The sequence below is a fragment of the Daphnia carinata genome, chromosome 6 (genome assembly GCF_022539665.2).
Source record: "Daphnia carinata strain CSIRO-1 chromosome 6, CSIRO_AGI_Dcar_HiC_V3, whole genome shotgun sequence".
Classification (NCBI taxonomy): domain Eukaryota; kingdom Metazoa; phylum Arthropoda; class Branchiopoda; order Diplostraca; family Daphniidae; genus Daphnia; species Daphnia carinata.
Window position 1 is genome coordinate 9,113,031 of NC_081336.1, and position 19,882 is coordinate 9,132,912.

At 39.5% G+C, this 19,882-nt stretch overlaps 5 protein-coding genes across 8 annotated transcripts; 3 read left to right on the forward strand and 2 right to left on the reverse strand.

The window, feature by feature from the left end:
- Positions 1-866: 866 nt before the first annotated feature.
- Positions 867-1,509, forward strand: LOC132088111 (UPF0389 protein CG9231-like). The gene is made up of 3 exons (XM_059495873.1): positions 867-1,096; positions 1,157-1,247; positions 1,311-1,509. The coding sequence occupies exons 1-3, from the start codon at positions 952-954 to the stop codon at positions 1,507-1,509; spliced, it is 435 nt and encodes a 144-aa protein (XP_059351856.1). The 5' UTR covers positions 867-951.
- On the reverse strand, positions 1,129-14,974 carry LOC130699659 (copine-2-like). Of its 3 annotated transcripts, XM_059495871.1 has the most exons (11): positions 14,816-14,974; positions 14,623-14,752; positions 14,267-14,389; positions 11,326-11,439; positions 11,140-11,253; positions 3,677-3,800; positions 2,713-2,798; positions 2,528-2,645; positions 2,359-2,459; positions 1,997-2,278; positions 1,129-1,942 (listed from the first exon to the last, which is right to left on the reverse strand). In XM_059495871.1, the coding sequence occupies exons 6-11, from the start codon at positions 3,771-3,773 to the stop codon at positions 1,634-1,636; spliced, it is 993 nt and encodes a 330-aa protein (XP_059351854.1). In that variant the 5' UTR covers positions 3,774-3,800; positions 11,140-11,253; positions 11,326-11,439; positions 14,267-14,389; positions 14,623-14,752; positions 14,816-14,974; the 3' UTR covers positions 1,129-1,633. The 3 variants fall into 3 exon arrangements, with proteins under 3 accessions (XP_059351854.1, XP_057377854.2, XP_059351855.1); XM_057521871.2 differs by lacking the exons at positions 14,267-14,389; positions 14,623-14,752; positions 14,816-14,974 and adding an exon at positions 11,734-11,864; XM_059495872.1 differs by lacking the exons at positions 11,140-11,253; positions 11,326-11,439; positions 14,267-14,389; positions 14,623-14,752; positions 14,816-14,974 and adding exons at positions 4,023-4,149; positions 4,225-4,490; positions 4,743-4,912.
- On the forward strand, positions 5,121-6,778 carry LOC130699670 (uncharacterized). The gene has a single exon (XM_057521882.2). The coding sequence runs from the start codon at positions 5,271-5,273 to the stop codon at positions 6,570-6,572; it is 1,302 nt and encodes a 433-aa protein (XP_057377865.1). The 5' UTR covers positions 5,121-5,270; the 3' UTR covers positions 6,573-6,778.
- LOC130699677 (UPF0389 protein CG9231-like) lies at positions 10,583-17,419 on the forward strand. 2 transcript variants are annotated; one of them, XM_057521891.2, is made up of 3 exons: positions 10,583-10,740; positions 16,956-17,046; positions 17,110-17,419. In XM_057521891.2, the coding sequence occupies exons 1-3, from the start codon at positions 10,596-10,598 to the stop codon at positions 17,306-17,308; spliced, it is 435 nt and encodes a 144-aa protein (XP_057377874.1). In that variant the 5' UTR covers positions 10,583-10,595; the 3' UTR covers positions 17,309-17,419. The 2 variants fall into 2 exon arrangements, with proteins under 2 accessions (XP_057377874.1, XP_057377875.1); XM_057521892.2 differs by lacking the exon at positions 10,583-10,740 and adding an exon at positions 16,755-16,893.
- On the reverse strand, positions 17,039-19,618 carry LOC130699669 (copine-8-like). Its single transcript, XM_057521881.2, has 7 exons — positions 19,516-19,618; positions 19,267-19,454; positions 18,516-19,200; positions 18,331-18,448; positions 18,162-18,262; positions 17,799-18,080; positions 17,039-17,744 (listed from the first exon to the last, which is right to left on the reverse strand). The coding sequence occupies exons 2-7, from the start codon at positions 19,323-19,325 to the stop codon at positions 17,430-17,432; spliced, it is 1,560 nt and encodes a 519-aa protein (XP_057377864.1). The 5' UTR covers positions 19,326-19,454; positions 19,516-19,618; the 3' UTR covers positions 17,039-17,429.
- Positions 19,619-19,882: the final 264 nt, after the last annotated feature.

Sequence of the window (19,882 nt, forward strand, 5' to 3'; positions counted from 1 at the left end):
GTAAAAGAGGAAATAAAGTGAAACATCAACCCATAACTTTCATTATTCTGTTATGTGGTGGATCTTGTGCTAACACTACCTGAACCCGATCAAAACTCAATACTGAAATTTAGGTAGAAAAAAAATCTGCTTTTTAAAGTTGATTGGGACGTTGCCCCCTTGATAGATGACAAGTCATTTTCATTTATCAATTTATAATGAAGGGTTACTCGCATTAATTTGGTGAAGTTCAGTTTGCAAGAGTTCAATTTTCATTGGAAAGACCCAAATCTCGAAATGGCAAGTTGACTTTCCCAGATCCATGATTACTGTAAACTTTAATGACAGAACAACTGCTGTATCTCTGTGAGGACTACATCACACATTTTCAACATTAAAAATGGAGCTAAGGCAATGAAAAATAGTGTCAATTTACTGCATGAAACATACATGTGAATCACACTGCACAACTGATATTCGTGTGAAATGTGTTCTCACTTTTGCTTTGTCCAAGCAAAATAAAAAATAAAATGAATTGATATACTCACCTCTAGTAACTTCTTTTCTAAAAAAGTTCACAATGTGGTTGAACTTCAACTTTCACGATGGTGATTCTTCTGCCGGTTGCCAGTCTTCTAGAATCTACCTTGGGTGCACAACAATAAGTTGTTTAAACGTTATATACATAAAAATTAAAAAGAAATCGAAAAACGAGTGGCATTCGTAAAGACATTAACTAAAATTTTCGGGGGAAAAAAATTACACAGAATAAAAAGAAAATAATAATAAAAAAAGCGCGATGTTTGCAGCCAATCAGGATGCATAGAACTTGGGGCGGTGTGTTTCCGATATTGTTTTGGAAGAATTTTCGTCTGCTAATGTTACGTAACAAAATACTACGTGCAGAAGTTCGAAGGAGATCTCTGCATCGCCTGCTTGACATTCGAAGGTTAACCATTAAACATCGTCAACATGTCAATGTTGAACAAATTTCGTACGTCTCAAGTAATTTGCAAGTTGAATAAAATTACGAGGCGTGGAATGGCTGAATCGAAACCTGATACCAGTATTAAACCTCATACTGAAGCCGCATACACATCCCCTAATTCAGCACTAGGCAAATCGGCATTGGTATTCAATGTGGAAAAGTTTGATTAATTATTTCTATTTTATACAGGAGATGTTCACAGGGTTAGTAAAGTGGAAAGATATTTCCTGGTTTGGACAAAAAAATTCAAGTCTACAAAAGATGTTCCTGGCTATGTTTCATAAGTGAAAATTGAATTAATTTGGCAAAAAGTCTCAAGTATGAAACATGAAATACAATTTAGGAGAGACATGATGGAAAAGGCTAGAAACATCATGCGTATAAGACTTAACTTATCCATCATAGCTCTTTGCTTGATTGGGGCATTATTTGCAGCCAAAAGTGGGAAAAAGGCTGCTGCTAGGGGAGAATCCGTCACTAAGAATAACCTTCAGTGGCATAAAGATTACAATAATTCCCAAAATGCACAGCTCCCTAAGTGAAAAAAGTAAATATTAAATTCAAGTGATAATCCTATTAATCACTCAGCTGGAATCTATCGTTGCATGAACACTTAGATAATAAAAGATGGAAATATAACAAACTTCTTAACTAAGGCCTTGGCTTTTAATTTGAAAGATTGGATAATATCCCCTTGTTCTTTGGTAAAATACCCTTCATTTTCATGTACGACACTATCTGCTCAGGAATATCTGCCAGCATGTGCTTGGCCAGTTGAAAACCACCCGCCGTGACGTCATATTTCTCTAAAAACTCGTTGAACTGGGCGTACTGAACGACATCTCTCGCCGCATTACGGCCATTTTGGCTGAGCTTTTGTATGTCCTCTTCTAGCCGATTCATCGATGTGAATGAAGTCGGTCCCATCCCAACAATCAATACCGACATTGGAAGCTCCGAAGCTTCTGCAATCGCCTAAATATCACATTGAATTTTAATTGAGTTCCGGCACAGCAAACGTATCTTTACCTTCGCAACTTGGCTGGCGTCAGCAATTTCTCTGCAAGTCAAAATAACCAGTACAAAGTAGTCATCGCAATCGAGTCCACGCCATTCCAAATGTTTTTTGGCTGAGCGTGCGACGTGCTCAATTGGAGGACTGAGGCATCCCGTCTGGCCCAATTGAATCGAATGCAGACAAGAGCGGTAAGCATTAATGACGCCTTCTACGCCACGAACGTGCAATTCGTGTGAAACTGGAGCCGAGCGGGCGCCGAAATTGAGCAACGAAAACATTTCCCCAGTGTAATCCTAGACGATTAAACGTAAAATAATAGAAGAAAAACATTTCAAATGCAGCTGACATAAGAACAAAGTAGCGCTAGTCCTACCTGAATGACGTCTCCGATGGCTCTCATTGCAAGCTCATATTGCGTGGGGTCTCGTCCAATATGATGTAAACTCGGTGGATTATGCGGATCACCGTTGGAATCTGTTTTCAATAATCATCACAATAAACGGGTCGAATAACCCTGCACTCAAATTAATTTGTTCCTTTACCAGTGAAGTCGATTGCGAAAGTGAAGTGCAGTTTGGTCCCACTAGAAATATAATCGAGGAAGGAATGTACACGTTTCGTCTTGCTCGTAGTCAATTCAATTACAGCTTCGCTGGAATGCTGTCAAATAAAACAAAATTTTTCAAAATAAAGAAATAAAAGTTTTACAATTTCCAATGCAAATTACACTTTTCTTTAGTGGAAGCGAAGCTGGAGCTTCTAGCAATTGGCGGGCGTGAATTTCGGTTTCTCCAAGAAGCTGATGATGACCATCTTTACATACAATTACATTTGGAGGAATGATTATTTAAACTATGTTTACCATCTACTTAAGGAGAATTGCAAAAAATTTGCTGCCATGATTTTTGATCGTATCAAATCACCGTACAATGATCAAGTCTATTTTGACGAGGCTGCCGATCAACCCCGATCTTCAGCAAATAGTTATTACATGAATGTGGATCGAGCGTTCAGCGAAGTGCAACGTTTAAGCGCTTCAAAGAATTTTACTATATTAGAGATTTATAAAATTCCAATAAGTTCATGGAACATCCCAGATTTTTTTGTGCCCGACATTTTCGCTTTCCTCTTTAGGCAATTAACTGGATTATTTTCGCATCATTACTTCGTGATTTTTGAAACGAACGAGGGAACTTACTGGTCGTTCGAACGATTACCGACTCGTTTCACCATTCAACGAGCCAAAAATAAACAGATCCTTCTGAAAGAGTGTCAACGGGAATCACGCGAGACTTTACTCTCCAAAGCAAATTTGGAAAAATCCGATGTTGCCGTGCCGCAGAATATGAATGCAGTTTTGGATTTTACCTGGAAGAAGAGGAACCTGGACATATTTTATTTGCCCGTAAACTTTTGCTACTTGGTAGCCTTGGACATCTACGAAAAAAATTTAAAAGGAAGTAATGTTGCCGCCCAGAAATCCTGTACGAATGGCTGCCAATGAGCTTTAATACAAACTATTCGCTATTTTTCATAATTTTTCGTAAACGTTTCGTTTTTCGTAAAAAGTTGCGGCATAGAGACGAGGAAATAATTGGCCGATAAAAATTCTGATGAACACGGTACATCTCACCACGAAGTAAAATCAACCTTTTTTTTTAGCTAAACTGATGAAAAATGGTATTTCCTACCTTGACGTTCGAGGTGGCACTGCTCCGACCGGGATGTTTTCCCACTGATTATGGCTAAATGGCTGGGTTGTAAAGGATGTCCATAATCTTCTGCCATTTCAGGAATTCACAAATTGTTGCCAGTCTGAAAGGAAAAAAGGAAATAAAGTGGAACATCAACCAATAACTTTCATTGTTCTGTTATTTGGTGGATCACATGATAACACTACCTGACTCCAATTAAAATTCAACTCCAGAACTAAAGCAGAAAAATACAAATCTGCTTTTTAAAGTTGGTTGGGACATAGGACCCCTGGTCGTTGACAAGTCATTTTCATGTATCAATAAATAATGAAGGGTTACTTACGTTAATTCAATAAAGTTCAGCTTGCAAGTTCAGTTTCACTGGAAAGACTCAAATGTAGTAATGGTGATTTGACTGTCCCAGATCCATAATTACTGTAGACTTTAAGGACAGGACAACTGCTGTCTATCTGTGAAGAGCAACAATAAAAATTTCAAAACAGTAAAAAAAGGAGCTAAGGCAGTGAAAAATAACGTCAACTTACTGCATGAAACAGACATGTGAATTCTTCAATTTGTCCAGAATCACACTGCACAATTGGTATTCTAGTGAAACATGTTATTTCAGTTTTGTTTGGTCCAACCCACAATAGAAAAGAGTTGATATTCATCCATAGTAACTTTTTTTTCTTAAAACCTCACGATGTGGTTGGATTTCAGCTTACATGATGATGATTCTACTGCCGGTTGCCATCCATCAGATCGATTGTGCATCATACACTCCAACAAAGATTCAACTTTGGTGACTCTCCTAAAAGAACGAAAAACAAAAATACATTGTAATACGACGTTGCCATTAGTAGTATTCCAGTCTTCTAGAATTTCTTCACATCAGAAAAGCAGGTTAGATGATCAAGGACATAGAGGGTGCAAATGTATAGAAAATTTGGCTATTTTCAGATTGAATATAATAATCTTGGAATCATAGAAAAAGTATTTTGCTTTTCTGACTTTTTTTTACTTCTATATGTTAATGATTTCTAAAGTGAGCACAGTAAATTACATTGGAAATTTTGAACCATTGGCCAAAAGTGGTAGGAAAAAAACAATCATCATTCGTTGCTTAACAATGATTCAAAATGCTGCAGCCCGCCAAGTTTGTTGAACATGTGAATTGTGACATTCAAATCAAGTCACTCGGGGAAGGGGACACAATGATCACGTAATAAACTGGCAAACAACGTTATCTATTTCAGCTGGTTGCAGTTATCTTTGCTAATCATTATAACAGTAATTTTGTAGCGGATCGCCTTAGAGAACGGACTGAAATCCAGTCGGCTTCCATCGAGGTAACGTTATCTTCTATTGGGATTATATGCCAAGATAAGGTTTTTATTGCGTCGTGAAAAGTGGTGGAACACTTTATTCCGAAACAAGTTCTTCAAAGCAGAGCAGTGAAATTATTTAACATCCCGTCTAGGGTTGCCAAGCTCCTCATTTTGGTTAGGAAAACAGCCTGAGATTGAACCTTGTTGTGCCACTTTTCACTCGTTTGCGGATTGTTTCAAGAGCGGAACGTCATCAACAGAAAATGTCGTCAACCACCATTTGTACATCGTGTGGTAGCAATTACACTTGCAAATTGTACTTTGATCCTGGGGCCGATAAAGCGGACATGGGTGGCTATTGGATTACAGATGACCAACTTCGCCAGATATTGTCTAACCTAATTAACACGGAAGAAAAGATTGAAAAGGCTTCCATCTACAGCAATCCGCTATCAGTTGGCAAAAAATTGCAGTTGGCAAACCGCATATTTTATCACGCGTATGTCGTAATAAAAACGAAGAATTGGTGGTGGTCGATCGAGAAAAACACGGAATGCATCACGATTCAACGATCGGAGAGTCTAGAGAGTGTTCGTGACATGTACCAAAAGAAGAAACGGTTGACTGGTCCAACTACGGAGACAAGCATTAGGGAGAAGAAAACAGCGCTGCCAGATAAGACAATAACAATTATAGAACTCATCAATTACATTTGGAGGAAAGATTATTTAAACGATGTTAACCATCTTGTAAATGCAAATTGCCAAAAGTTTGCTGATGCGATTTTTAATCGCATTAAATCACCATGGGATGATCACGTCTATTTTGATGAGGCTGCCGATCATCCCCGATCCTCAGCAAGTAGTTGCTACATGAGTGTGGATAAATTTTTTAGTCAAGTGCAACGTTTAAGCAATTCAGAGACATTGTCTGAACTAGAGCTTTATACTGTGAAACGAGTAAAATCCGTAACTTTTGTAAACAATATTATGTATGTTTTTATTTTTATTTTGCTATTTTTATTATTTTTGACAAAAGATATAATTTTCCTGTCGGATATAACCATCCGATTTTTCCTTTTTTTCGTTTTGTTTTTATTTGGCTATGCCGTTGTTGCGTATGTCATAGTGGATGCCATCTTAGATCAATATGGATTGCTTTCACGTCACTCCTTCGTGATTTTTAAAACAAAAACAGAAACTTACTGGTCGTTTGAGCGATTCCCGACACATTTCGTCATCCATCGAGCCAGAACCAAAGACATCCTTTTGAAAGAGTGCAAGCGGGCTTCACAAGACATTTGGTTCTTCATACCGCAATTGCATAGCAAAGCACTTGCCGCCGAGCGGAGCACAATCGCAATATTGGATTTCATCTGGAAGAAGGATAACCTAAACTCTGTAAGTCAGTTGCCCTTAGAAGATTGCGGCCAAGTCGCGTCTATCATCTTCGAGAATTTCAAACGACCCACAATTTGTGGGAATGAATCGTTTTTTGTTTTTTTGCTCTATTTGTTTTTGTTCTTCCTTTTCATTAATTGGCTGAATTCAAAATTTTTGCAATAACGACTGGCCCGCCATCCTGTATGAATTATTGTCCATGAATACTGAAACAATGCGGTACTTTTTGTCCATGAACACTGAAACAAACAATGGGGTACTTTGAATTTTTTCTTACTCCATTCACTCTCCATTAAGAATGCCCTTACCCTGTTTTACGTGATCTGTGTACGCCAGTAGAGATGTTCATCTAATAATAAAATAAATTATTGTACTGCAAAATAAGGATAATACTTTTGCTACTGAGAAACATGACCTTTTATACTTTTAAGTCCGTAACGATACTCTATCCAGGCTGGAAGGTTCTTTACTGACTCAAATCGTATCGTCCTTCACAACGGCCAAAACGCTGCTCCGTTTCGAGATTCAGTTGCTGTTGCCAGTCTGAAAAGAAAAGAGAGGAAAGAAAATGAGCATTAACAGGAATTCTTTGTTTTTCTAGGTGACGGTTGGTTGAGATATGCGGGGAGATTCGAATGCTACATTTGAGGAAGCAAAACAACGGGTTAGAACTGTCCCACATCATTGAAGGCTTTTTATTTCCATTTGGGCAAAGTTAATGTTCTTAACCGCAACTAGAGTGTTGCGTTGATAATATACTTTTCCATCGAAAATATGTCCCAATATAAAAGTGACAGCAGAGCAAAGTGCAATCCAGTCGGAAAACAACTGCTTACGTCGTAAACAAACTGCGTTTTTCCCCCATTTTATATTCCAGGAGATACGATTCGTTTCTACGTGATAATATGAAGGACATTCAATGTCATTTAGTTTCGTTTGTTTGTTGCTTCGCGGCATTTCTGGACCACTCGATTCGTTAAAACACCAAAAGAAAAATTCATATCAGCTGTTAAAGTTGGACCTTGTAAACAAAATGTTACCACAGCCCCATAAAGAGGTAAACACAATGAGTATCTAATGCAAGAAAAGCCGAGATAATTTATCACAAATACAAATACAAAAACAAACAAACGATGCACTTTTTTTCTGGTCTTGGCAACAAAATTTTGTTGATTAAATTTCTCCACATCGCTCACTAAATATCGAACAGCGTAAAACTTCAAAAAAGTAGGAGCAGGATGATAAGCGTGGCTTTTGCGTGGCATTCGAAACGCAGCCGATATACACCAAAGATAAGAGGCCACAAGAACTTGAATCGTTTTCATATTGGACAGCAACGCATCGGCTTAATTTGCCAATCAGTAACCGTAAACAACGAATCGTTCTTGAGGGTGTGAGGCAAAAGTCGGGTGCAACACACGGCTGAAGGTGAATAGATCGAACAAACGAAATAAGTTTCTTTCAACTCAAACGCATAGCTTAATCTCTGTTCCAAGATATGACGACCACAACACCTCCCTCCAATCGCAGTGACGCAGAGAAGATTAAGTCTGATGTTTCACCTGGTTCTATTTACTGTATATATTATTTCTACGTGAATTCTATTTACTGTATATATTATTTCTACGTGAATTAAGGACCAAGTTCAGTGTGGTGGTCCAAGCATTCGCTCGTCGATCAAGACATCGCCCCATACACAGTAGTTCACGCTAAAAGTCCTAACTAGGCCAATACAGAAAAATTATAACCAGCAGTAACAGAAAATGGCGCAGTCGTCAAGTGCGTCTATCAAAAGTGGTACATACACCTGCAAAATGTATTTTGATCCTCGGGCGGATGCACCCGACACAGGTGGCTATTTGGTTCAGGATGATGAACTTCGCCAAATATGGTCAAACTTAATTGACACGGAAGAAAAGATCGAAAATGCTTCCGTCTACAGTAATGCGCTCAATTCGTGGCAGTTGACGAACGCTCTGCTGTATCACGCGTTTCTTGTAATAGAAACAAAAAAGTGGTGGTGGTCGATCGAAAAAAACTCGGAATGCATCACGATTCAACGCTCGAAGAACCTCGAAAGTGTTCGCGATATGTACCAGAGGACGAAACGGACGACTGGTTTGACTCCTTTAACACAAATCAGAAAGAATGAAACTACGCAAGGCGGCAATACAACAATCAAAGAACTCATCAATTACATTTGGAGGAAAAACTGCTTAAACGACGTTTACCATCTTCAGGATGCAAATTGCAAAGTATTTGCTGCCCTGATTTTTGATCGCATAAGATCACCGTACAATGATTTAGTCTATTTTGACGAGGATGCCGATCAACCCCGATCGTCACCTAATAGTTGCTACATGAATGTGGATCAAGTATTCAATCAAGTGGAAGATTTAAGCGCTTCAGAGATTTTTACTAAAACAGAGATTTATGAAGTTTCATATAGTTCATGGATCATCCCAGATCTTTTCGCACCCGCCTTTCTGTTGCCCGCCCTTTTGCTAGCTGTGCCGATATCTATAATATTACCTCCAGCAATATTCGCATTAATTGCAATACAATTTAGAATAAAAAAAACTTTAGCAATTAAGCCTCACGTCGTGATTTTTGAAACGAACCAAGGAACTTACTGGTCGTTCGAACGATTGCCGACTCGTTTCACCATTCAGCGAGCAAAAAATAAATACATTCTTTTGAAAGAATGTCAACGTCTTCGCCGAAAAACATTACCGACCTTGATAAAGTCAGGTGATGCCGTGCAGAAAAATATGAATGCAGTTTTGGATTTTACGTGGAAGAAGGACAACCTAAATAAAAATGAAATATTTTATTTGCCCTCAGCCTTTTGCGGAATGGTAGCCATGCAAATATACAACAGATTTACAAAGTAATGTTGCTGCCCAGAAAACCTGTACGAATTACTACCAATGAGCTTTAATACAAACTATTCGCTATTTTTCGTAATTTTTCTTATACACAAAAGTTGCGGTTTAGGGACTATGAAATAGTTGGCCGATAAAAATTGTTATCAAAACGGTGCGTCTCACCACGACGTAAATGCAAAATATACGTTTCTTTGGTAAACTGATGAAAAATGGTATTTCCTACCTTGACGTTTGGGGTGGCACACCTCCGGTCGGGACGTTTTCCCACTGATTATGACTAAATCACTGGGTCATAAAGAATGTCCATAATCTTCTGCCTTTGAGGGGTTCACTATTTGCTGCCAATCTGAAAGTAAAAGAGGAAATAAGTGGAACATCAACCAATAACTTTCCTTGTTGTTATTTGGTGGATTTCATGTTAACAAATCCTAAATCCAATCAAAATTCAATCTTGAAACTAAAATATAAAAAAAAAAAAAGATTTTCAAAGGTGATTGGGATGTTGGCCCCATGGTAGTTCAAAAACCATTTTCATTTACCAATAAATAATGAAAGAGGTAACTCACATTAATTTGGCGAAGTTCAGTTTGCAAGAGTTCAATTTTCATTGGAAGGACCCAAATCTAGAAATGGATTTGACTTTCCCAAATCCGTGATTACTGTAGACTTTAATGACAGAACTGCTGTGTCTGTGAGGACTACAATGTACAATTCCAACATTAAAAATGAAGCTAAGGTAATGAAAAATAGTGCCAACTTACTGCATGAAACATACATCTGAATCACACTGCACAACTGATATTCGTGTGAAATGTGTTCTCACTTTTGTTTTGTCCAATCAAAATAAAAATGAAACGAGTTGATATGCTCACCTCTTGTAACTTCTTTTTTCCAAAAAATTCACGATGTGGTTGAATTTCAACTTTCATGATGGTGATCCTTCTGCCGGTTGCCAGTTTTCTAGAATTTACCTTGGGTGCACAACAAGTTGTTAAAACGTTATAAACATATAAGTTAAAAACAGAAACTAAAAAGAAAAAAATTGTGGCATTTGTAGAAACATTAACTAAAATTTTTTGGGGAAAAAAATTACACAGAATAAAAAGAAAATAATAAAAAAAAGCGCTCTGTTTGAAGCCAATCAGGATGCATAGAACTTGGGACGGTGTGTTTCAGATATTGTTTTGGAAAATTTTTCGTCTGCTAATGTTACGTAACAAAACACTACGTGCAGAAGTTCGAAGGAGATCTCCGCATCGCCTGCTTGACATTCGAAGGTTAACCATTAAACAACGTCAATATGTCAATGTTGAACAAATTTCGTACGTCTCAAGTAATGTGCAAGTTGAATAAATGTACAAGGCGTGGAATGGCTGAATTGAAACCTGATGCTAGTATTAAACCTCATACTGAAGCCGCATACACGTCCCCTAATTCAACACTAGGCAAATTGGCATTAGTATTCAATGTGGAAAAGTTTGATTAACTATTTCTATACCTTGACGTTCGGGGTGACACTCCTCCGGCAGGGATGTTTTCCCACTATTTATGGCTAAATGGCTAGGTCGTAAAGGATGTCCATAATCTTCTGCCATTTCAGGATTCACGAAATGCTGCCAGTCTGAAAGCAAAAGAGGAAATAAAGTGGAACATCAACCAATAACTTTCATTGTTCTGTTATTTGGTGGATCTCATGGCAACACTACCTGAATCCAATCAAAATTCAACTACGGAACTAAAGTAGAAAAAATACAAATCTGCTTTTTGAAGTTGATTGGGACATAGGACCCCTGGTCGTTGACAAGTCATTTTTATGTATCAATAAATAATGAAGGGTTACTTACGTTAATTCAATAAAGTTCAGTTTCACTGGAAAAACCCAAATGTAGTAATGGTGATTTGACTGCCCCAGATCCATAATTACTGTAGACTTTAAGGACAGGACAACTGCTGTCTATCTGTGAAGACAACAGCACAAATTCTTAACATAAAAAAAGGAGCTAAGGCAGTGAAAAATAACGTCAACTTACTGTGACAACAGATATGTGAATTGTTTCGGAATGTTCTTTACTGGCTAAAATTGTATCGTTCTTGACCATGGCCAAAATGCTATACCGTTTTGAGATTCAGTTGTTGCTGCCAGTCTGAAAAGAAAAGAGAGGAAAGAAAATGAGCATTAATGGGAAATATTTGTTTTTCTAGGACACGGTTCGTTGAGATATGAGGGGAAATTCGAATGCTATTTTTTAGGAAGCAAAACAACGGGTTAGAACTGTCCCACATCGTTGGAGGCCTTTAATTTCCATTTGGAAGAGGCTAATGTCCATAAACGCAACGAGAATGTGGCGGTTGGTAATATACTTTCACATCGAAAATATGTCCGAATATAAAACTGACAGCAGAGCAAATTGCAAGCCAGGTAGATAACAACTGATTACGTCGTAAACATCGCTTGTCCCGCATTTGATATTCCAGAAAATATGACTCGTTTCTACGTGACAATCTGAAGAACATCCAATGTCATTGCCGGACCATTCGAGTCGTTAAAAAATCGAAAGAAAAATTCACTGTCTCCTGCTAGAGTTGGACCTTGTAAAGTAAGTGTTACCACGGCCCCATAGAGGGCTATACACAATGGTATGTAATGCATGGAAAGCCGAGATAATTTACCACAAATACAAACACAAAAACAAACACAAAAAATATGCGGTTTTTTTCCTGGTCTTGGTAACAAAAATTTGTTGACGCAATTTCTCCACGTCGTCCACTAAGTATTGAACAGCGTAAAACTTCAATAAAGTAGGAGCGGGATGATAATGAATGGCTTTTGCGTGGCATTTAAAATGATGCCAGAGTTAACTGCTTATAACTTTTCTGCTTCGTGAAATTGGTTATTGGACTTTGACGTTACGGAAATGTTACATCGCGCAATCTTATCAGAATGCAATAGACAATAGGTTCCGATAAAAGGGCAAGTAACATTCATCTTGAAAATATTTAAAAAAATTAATTTAACGTCCTTGGCGTAAAAGACTACTACAAAATTCAAAACCATAAGCGCCTTCACACTCGTTTCGATAAACACGCCACTACTGTACAACAAGCAAATTTCAAGAAACATCATATCAATTTTAGTACATCAAAAATTATAATTGAACCCGCCCCCCCCCCCCCCCCCCCCCCCAGCCGATACACGCAAAACAGAACAGTCCACAAGACTTGAATCGTTTTCATATTGTGCAACAACGCATCGGGCAACCGTAAACGACGACACCTGATAAGGTGCGTCGTTCACACGGCTGAAGATCAATAGGTCAAACCAAAGGAAATATCTTTCTTTGAATTCATGTACATAGCTTAGTCTGGCTGTTTTAAGGTATGACGACCACAATTATCTCCACCACCCAATCGCAATGATCGTAGAAGATAAGGTCTGATCACCACCCACTCATCTGACTTCACTTAGTTATCTACACTGTATCACTATTTCAACGTGAATTAGAGGCCAAAAGTTCAGTAGAAGCATTCGGTCTGCCTTCTCTTCACGTAAAAGACGTGAAACGTGAATCAGAGAACAAGTCTAGTGTGGTGGTCAAAGGATTCCCGTGACAATCAACACATCGGCCCGTACACACTAGTTGACGCTCAAAACCCTAACTGGACGGATGCAAAATAATTATAACCAACAGTAACAGGAAATGTCGCTGTCGCCGTCGCCAAGCGCATCTACTGGTTGCAACTACACCTGCGAATTGTATTTTGACCCTAAAGCGGATGAGAAAAGAACAGGTGGCTATTGGATTACGAATGGCGAGCTTCTCGAAAAAATGGAAAAGATCGTCGGCACGGATGAAGCGATTCTAAGTGCTTTCGTTTTCAGCAATCCGCTCTCTTCGTGGCAGGGGACGAACGCTCTGCTGTATCACGCGTTCATTGTAATGGAAACAAATAGATCGTGGTGGTCGATTGAGAAAAACATGGAAGGCATCACGATTCAAACATCGAAGGACATCGAAAGTGTTCGTGACATGTATCAGAGGAAGAAACGGACGACTGGTTGGACTCCGTTGGCACAAATCAGAGAGAATGAAACTATGCAAGGCGGCAATACAACAATCCGTGACCTCATCAATTACATTTGGAGGAGAGACTGTTTAAACAACGTTTACCATTTTCTTGGTGAGAATTGCCAAAAATTTGCTGCCTTGGTTTTTGATCGTATCAAATCACCACACAATGATCAAGTCTATTTTGACGATGCTGCCGATCAACCCCCATCTTCAGCTAATACTTACTACATGAATGTGGATCAAGTGTACAGTCAAGTGCAACGTTTAAGCGCTTCAGAGAATTTGACTAAATTAGAGATTTATAAAGTGCCAATAAGTTCATGGAACATCCCAGATTTTTTTGTGCCCGGCTTTTTGGCTTTCCTCTTTAGGCAAATAACAGGAATCTCTTCGTATCATTACTTCGTGATTTTTGAAACGAACGAGGGAACTTACTGGTCGTTCGAACGATTACCGACTCGTTTCGCCATTCAGCGAGCGAGAAATAAACAGATCCTTCTGAAAGAATGCCAACGGGAATTACGTGACACTTTACTCTCCAAAGCAAATTTGGAAAAATCAGATGTTGCCGTGCCGCAGAATATGAAGGAAGTTTTGGATTTTACTTGGAAGGACAACCTGGACACATTTTATTTGCCTGTAGAACGTTGCGGCAAAATAGCCTTGCAAATCTACGACAAATTTAAAAGGAAGTAATGTTGCTGCCCAGAAATCCTGTACGAACTACTGCCAATGAGCTCTAATACAAACTATCCGCTATTTTTTGCCATTTTTCTTAAATTCCCAAAGTTGCGGCTTAGAGACGATGATGGTCGATAAAAATTCTAATCAACACCGTACATCTCACCACGAAGCAAATGCAACTATTTTTCCTAAGCTGATGAAAAATGGTATTTCCTACCTTGACGTTCGGAGTGACACTTTGCTGGCCGGGATGTTTTCCCACTGATTACGGCTAAGTCATTGGGTCGTAAGCGATGTCCATAATCTTTTTTCATTTCAGGATTCACGAAATGCTGCCAGTCTGAAAGCAAAAGAGGAAATAAAGTGGAACATCAACCAATAACTTTCATTGTTCTATTATTTGGTGGATTTCATGCTAACACTTTTTTGTACACTTCCTGAATCCAATCCAAATTCAGTACTGAAACTAAAGTATTAAAAAAAAATCTGCTGTTTAAAGTTGCTCTGGACATTGGCCCCCTGGTAGTTGACAAGTCGTTTTCATTTACCAATAAATAATGAAGGGTTACTCACAGTAATTTGGTGAAGTTCAGTTTGCAAAAGTTCAATTTTCATTGGAAAAACCCAAATCTAGAAATGGCAAGTTGACTTTCCCAGATCCATGGTTACTGTAGGCTTTAATGACAGAACAACGGCTGTTTCTCTGTGAGGACATTTGCAAACATTAAAAATGGAGCTAAGGCAATGAAAAATAGTGTCAACTTACTGCATGAAATATACATGTGAATCACATTGCACAACTGATATTTGTGTGAAGCGTGTTATCTCACTTTTGTTTTGTCCAGTCAAAATAAAAATGAAATGAGTTGACATACTCACCTCTAGTAACTTCTTTTCTAAAAAATTCACGATGTGGTTGAATTTCAACTTTCATGATGGTGACTAGTAACTTTGGGCCCGTCCAGGGCCGGGGGATAGGTGGCGCTAGCGTATTTTAACGCTATTTTTAAGAAAATTGGCCCACGCCTATTTATCGCCCGTCTACCCTTAATTGCTTTTCCAAATCACCCGAACTCAGCTGAAATTTCCCGTCGACCCCCTATTTTCTCGACAAACTACTCTCTGCCGTCAACCCACTCTCTGCCCGTCAACCCGCTTTCTGCCCGTAAAACCACTCTCGGCCCGTCAACCCCCTCTTTGCCCGTAAAACAACATTCTGCCCACAAAAATGCCTACTGGGGGCACATCTACCTTTTTTTGCATTTGCCCACCCTTTCGTCATAGTCTTTGCCCGTCAAAAACCCCGCTATAGTTGTCCATCCACCCACTTTTTGCTTTTGCCCGCTAAGAAGCCCGCTATTATTGCCCGTCGACCCTTTCTCTGGCCGTCGGCCCCGTCGCTGCCCGTCAACCCACTCATCTGCCCGTCGGCCCACTCATCTGCCCGTCGTCCCACGCGCTGCCCGTCGACCCACTCGCTGCCCTTCGACCCACTCGCTGCCCGTCGACCCACTCGCTGCCCGTCGAACCACTCGCTGCCGCTCAGCCCACTCGCTGCCGGTCGATCCCCTCTCTGCCCGTCACCCCACTCGCTACCCGCCAAAACAAATGCTATAGTGGCGCATTGACCTTTTCATTTGCTTTTTCCCGTCTTTCCCTCACAGTCTCAGCCAGGAAAACGCCCGTTGTAGTTGCCCGTCCACCCATTTTTTTCCCTTTGCCCATCTTTTCTTGAATAGTCTATGCCCGTTTACCCACCAAAAAAAATCGCTGTAGTTGTAGCCAAGCCCGTAGACTAAAAAATTGCATTTATCCGACCTATTGAACAGTCTCTGCCCGTCAAAAGACCCCTTTAGTTGCCCGTCCACTCATTTTTTGCCTCTGCCCGTCAACCCACTTTGCTCACTAAGAAACTCGCCGTTGTTGCCCATCGACCCCCTCTCTGCCCGCCAAAACGCCTACCGTAGTGGCCAATAAAAATAATAAATAAAATTAATAAAATAAAATAAATTAAAAGTTAATTATTATAATAATAAGATAAATTAAAAATTAATTCGAATAATAATAATAAAATGCCCTACCCGTCAGCATATGTGCCGTTGCCCACCCATTTACGCAAAACCCGTAGACTGGCCTAAATCCGCAATTCCACCCGCAGTTTAGTTTTCCAAATCCTCATCCCACTAATTCACTGTAGCAGACGACGGTTTTGGCGCCAGCCAATCACAGCATCCCACAGCCTACGCCAACCAATCACAGCAGCCGACGGCATCAACCAATCACAGCATGTGCACAGCAGGCTCCACCTCCAATTCCCTTGTTTTTTTATATAGTATAGATTCATCTCTCGGTTGCCAGTCTTCTAGAATTTACCTTGGGTGCACAACAATAAGTTATTAACACGTTATATACATAAAAATAAAAAAAAATAGAAAAAAATGAGTAGCATTCGTAAAAACAGTAGCTAAAATTTTTTTAGGGAAAAAATTACACAGAATAAAAAGAAAATAATAAGAAAAAAGGGCGATATTTGCAGCCAATCAGGATGCATAGAACTTGGGGCGGTGCGTTCCCCCTATTGTTTTGGAAGATATTTCGTCTGCTAATGTTACGTAACAAAATACTACGTGCAGAAGTTCGAAAGAGATCTCCGCATCGCCTGCTTGACATTTGAAGGTTAACAATTAAAAATCGTCAACATATCAATGTTGAACAAATTTCGTACGTCTCAAGTAATGTGTAAGCTGAATAAAATTACGAGGCGCGGAATGGCTGAATCGAAACCTGATGCCAGTATTAAACCTCATAGTGAAGCCGCATACACGTCCCCTAATTCAGCACTAGGCAAATTGGCATTAGTATTCAATGTGGAAAAATTTGATTAATTATTTCTATTATGCATATAGGAGATGTTCACAGGGTTAGTAATGTGGAGAGGTATTTCCTGGTTTGGACAAAAAAGTTTAAATCAGTGAAAGATGTTCCTGGCTATGTATCGTAAGTGAAAATTGAATTAATTTGGCAAAAAGTCTCAAGCATGAAACATGAAATACAATTTAGGAGAGACATGATGGAAAAGGCTAGAAACATTATGAGGATAAGAGTAAACCTATCTATCATAGCCATCTGCTTGGTTGGAGCATTACTGGCAGCTCAAAGTGGGAAAAAAGCTGCCGGGAGAGGAGAAACCCTCACTAAGAATAACCTTCAGTGGCATAAAGATTACAATGATTCCCAAAATGCACAGCCACCCAAGTGAAAAAAGTAAATATGAAATTCAAGTGATAATCCTATAATCACTCAGCTGGAATCTATCGTTGCATGAACAATTAGACAATAAAAATGGAAATATATCAAATGTCTTAACTAAGGCTTTGGCTTTAATTCTTAATTGAGAGTGGACACAATATCCCCTTGTTCTTTGGTAAAATACCCTTCATTTTCATGTACGACACTATCTGCTCAGGAATATCTGCCAGCATGTGCTTGGCCAGTTGAAAACCACCCGCCGTGACGTCATATTTCTCTAAAAACTCGTTGAACTGGGCGTACTGAACAACATCTCTCGCCGCATTACGGCCACTTTGGCTGAGCTTTTGTATATCCTCTTCTAGCCGATTCACCGATGTGAATGAAGTCGGTCCGATCCCAACGATCAATACCGACATTGGAAGCTCCGACGCTTCTGTAATCGCCTAAACATCACATTGAATTTTAATTGAGTTCCGTCACAGCAAACGTATCTTTACCTTCGCAACTTGGTTGGTGTCGGCAATTTCTCTGCAAGTCAAAATAACCAGTACAAAGTAGTCATCGCAATCGAGTCCACGCCATTCCAAATGTTTTTTGGCTGAGCGTGCGACGTGCTCAATTGGAGGACTGAGGCATCCCGTCTGGCCCAATTGAATCGAATGCAGACAAGAGCGGTAAGCATTAATGACGCCCTCTACGCCACGAACGTGCAATTCGTGTGAAACTGGAGCCGAGCGGGCGCCGAAATTGAGCAACGAAAACATTTCCCCAGTGTAATCCTAGACGATTAAACGTAAAATAATAGAAGAAAAACATCTCAAAATGCAGCTGACATAAGAACAAAGTAGCGCTAGTCCTACCTGAATGACGTCTCCGATGGCTCTCATTGCAAGCTCATATTGCGTGGGATCTCGCCCAATATGATGTAAACTCGTTGGATTATGCGGATCACCGTTGGAATCTGTTTTCAATAATTATCACAATAAACGGGTCGAATAAGCCTGCACTCAAATTAATTTGTTTCTTTACCAGTGAAGTCGATTGCAAAAGTGAAGTGCAGTTTGGTCCCACTAGAAATATAATCGAGGAAGGAATGTACACGTTTCGTCTTGCTAGTAGTCAATTCAATTACAGCTTTGCTGGAATGCTGTCAAATAAAACAGATATTTTCAAAATAAAGAAATAAAAGCTTTACCATTTCCAATGCAAATTACACTTTTCTTTAGTGGAAACGAAACTGGAGCTTCTAGCAATTGGCGGGCGTGAATTTCGGTTTCTCCAAGAAGCTGATGATGACCATCTTTGCAATGATGATAGCACTGAAGGGTTAGCTGTTTGTATTCACCGCGATTGTTCCGTAGAACACGGAAGGGTACGGATATGGCAGGCCAAACTGGGTTCTTCGTGTTAGACAAGTAGGTTGTCCGTTTCATGAGTGTTTTCTTTGAACTGAGAATGTCCAAAAAGGGGTCAGGAAGCGAAAAAGAAAGCCCACTCTTGCGAAGATGGCTAGCTGAGAAAATTAGCTCCAGCTCCTCTCGATTGTGGCTCACATCCATTACAGTAATAATGAGCTGGCCATGCTTGACGCCATTGAGCATTATGTCGGCAGTGTAGGCTTGAACGGTAACGATATCGGCCAATGTGCATTCTACTTTACCCACATAGGTATGCTTGCTTAATGAATGGCTGCAACTATCGGTGTCAAATATCTGGAACTTGAGTTTTTGTTCTTCCTCAAAGCAGTAATGGATTTTGATTTTGTTGTGGAAATCTGGGTTGACAACATCCCTCAATATCTCTGTGCGTGCATATTCCTGCCAACCCCGGCCAAAGGGGTGGTTGAATACCACACATAGAGGATCAGGTTTGAGGGACGCATCATTCTCGAGCAGGAGCCTGAATCGAGGCAGAAAAAGTCAATTGAGTTATTAAGGTAGACTGATAAAAACATTAAAACCAAACCTTGCTGATATTGAGAGTTCGACTTCAATGGAAGGGACAGAAGAATGGAGCGATGTCATTACGAATATCAAATGCACTAATTTATTTCGTCAGTGCGGGTTGTACTGCATAATGGGACGAATCCTCTCGTGTATGCAAATGTTACGGGTACACAATTGAGCGTATTTCCTTGAAGGGTAATATCAAACCTGTTTTCCGAAAAGAATAGAGCTGAATATATGTATCTTCTATTAAGAATACGAATACTACCAAGGCTGAACAAACAAGACGTGCTCTAATTAGATTAACGGATGCTGAAAGGAAGAGAAAAAAAAAAAGAAACAACAATAAAACCAAGCAGACGACAGACTTTGCACGTTTAATGAAGACGTATAAAAACCAATCGATAGGTGGCGTTTATGTTTTGATACACGAATGCACGAACGATCCCAATGTTAGCGTGAGCTGGAACGTGAATAATTCAGGCTTGATAATAATTAAATAGTTACATTCACCATTTCTAGAATTTCTTGTTTAAGTGCACGTAAATTCTGTCCAAGTTTGTGGGGCAACTAGCTCTTTCTGCCTTTTTCTTTTGCATCTAAGCAAGAAGATTTGCATTACTTGCCTCGTTTTG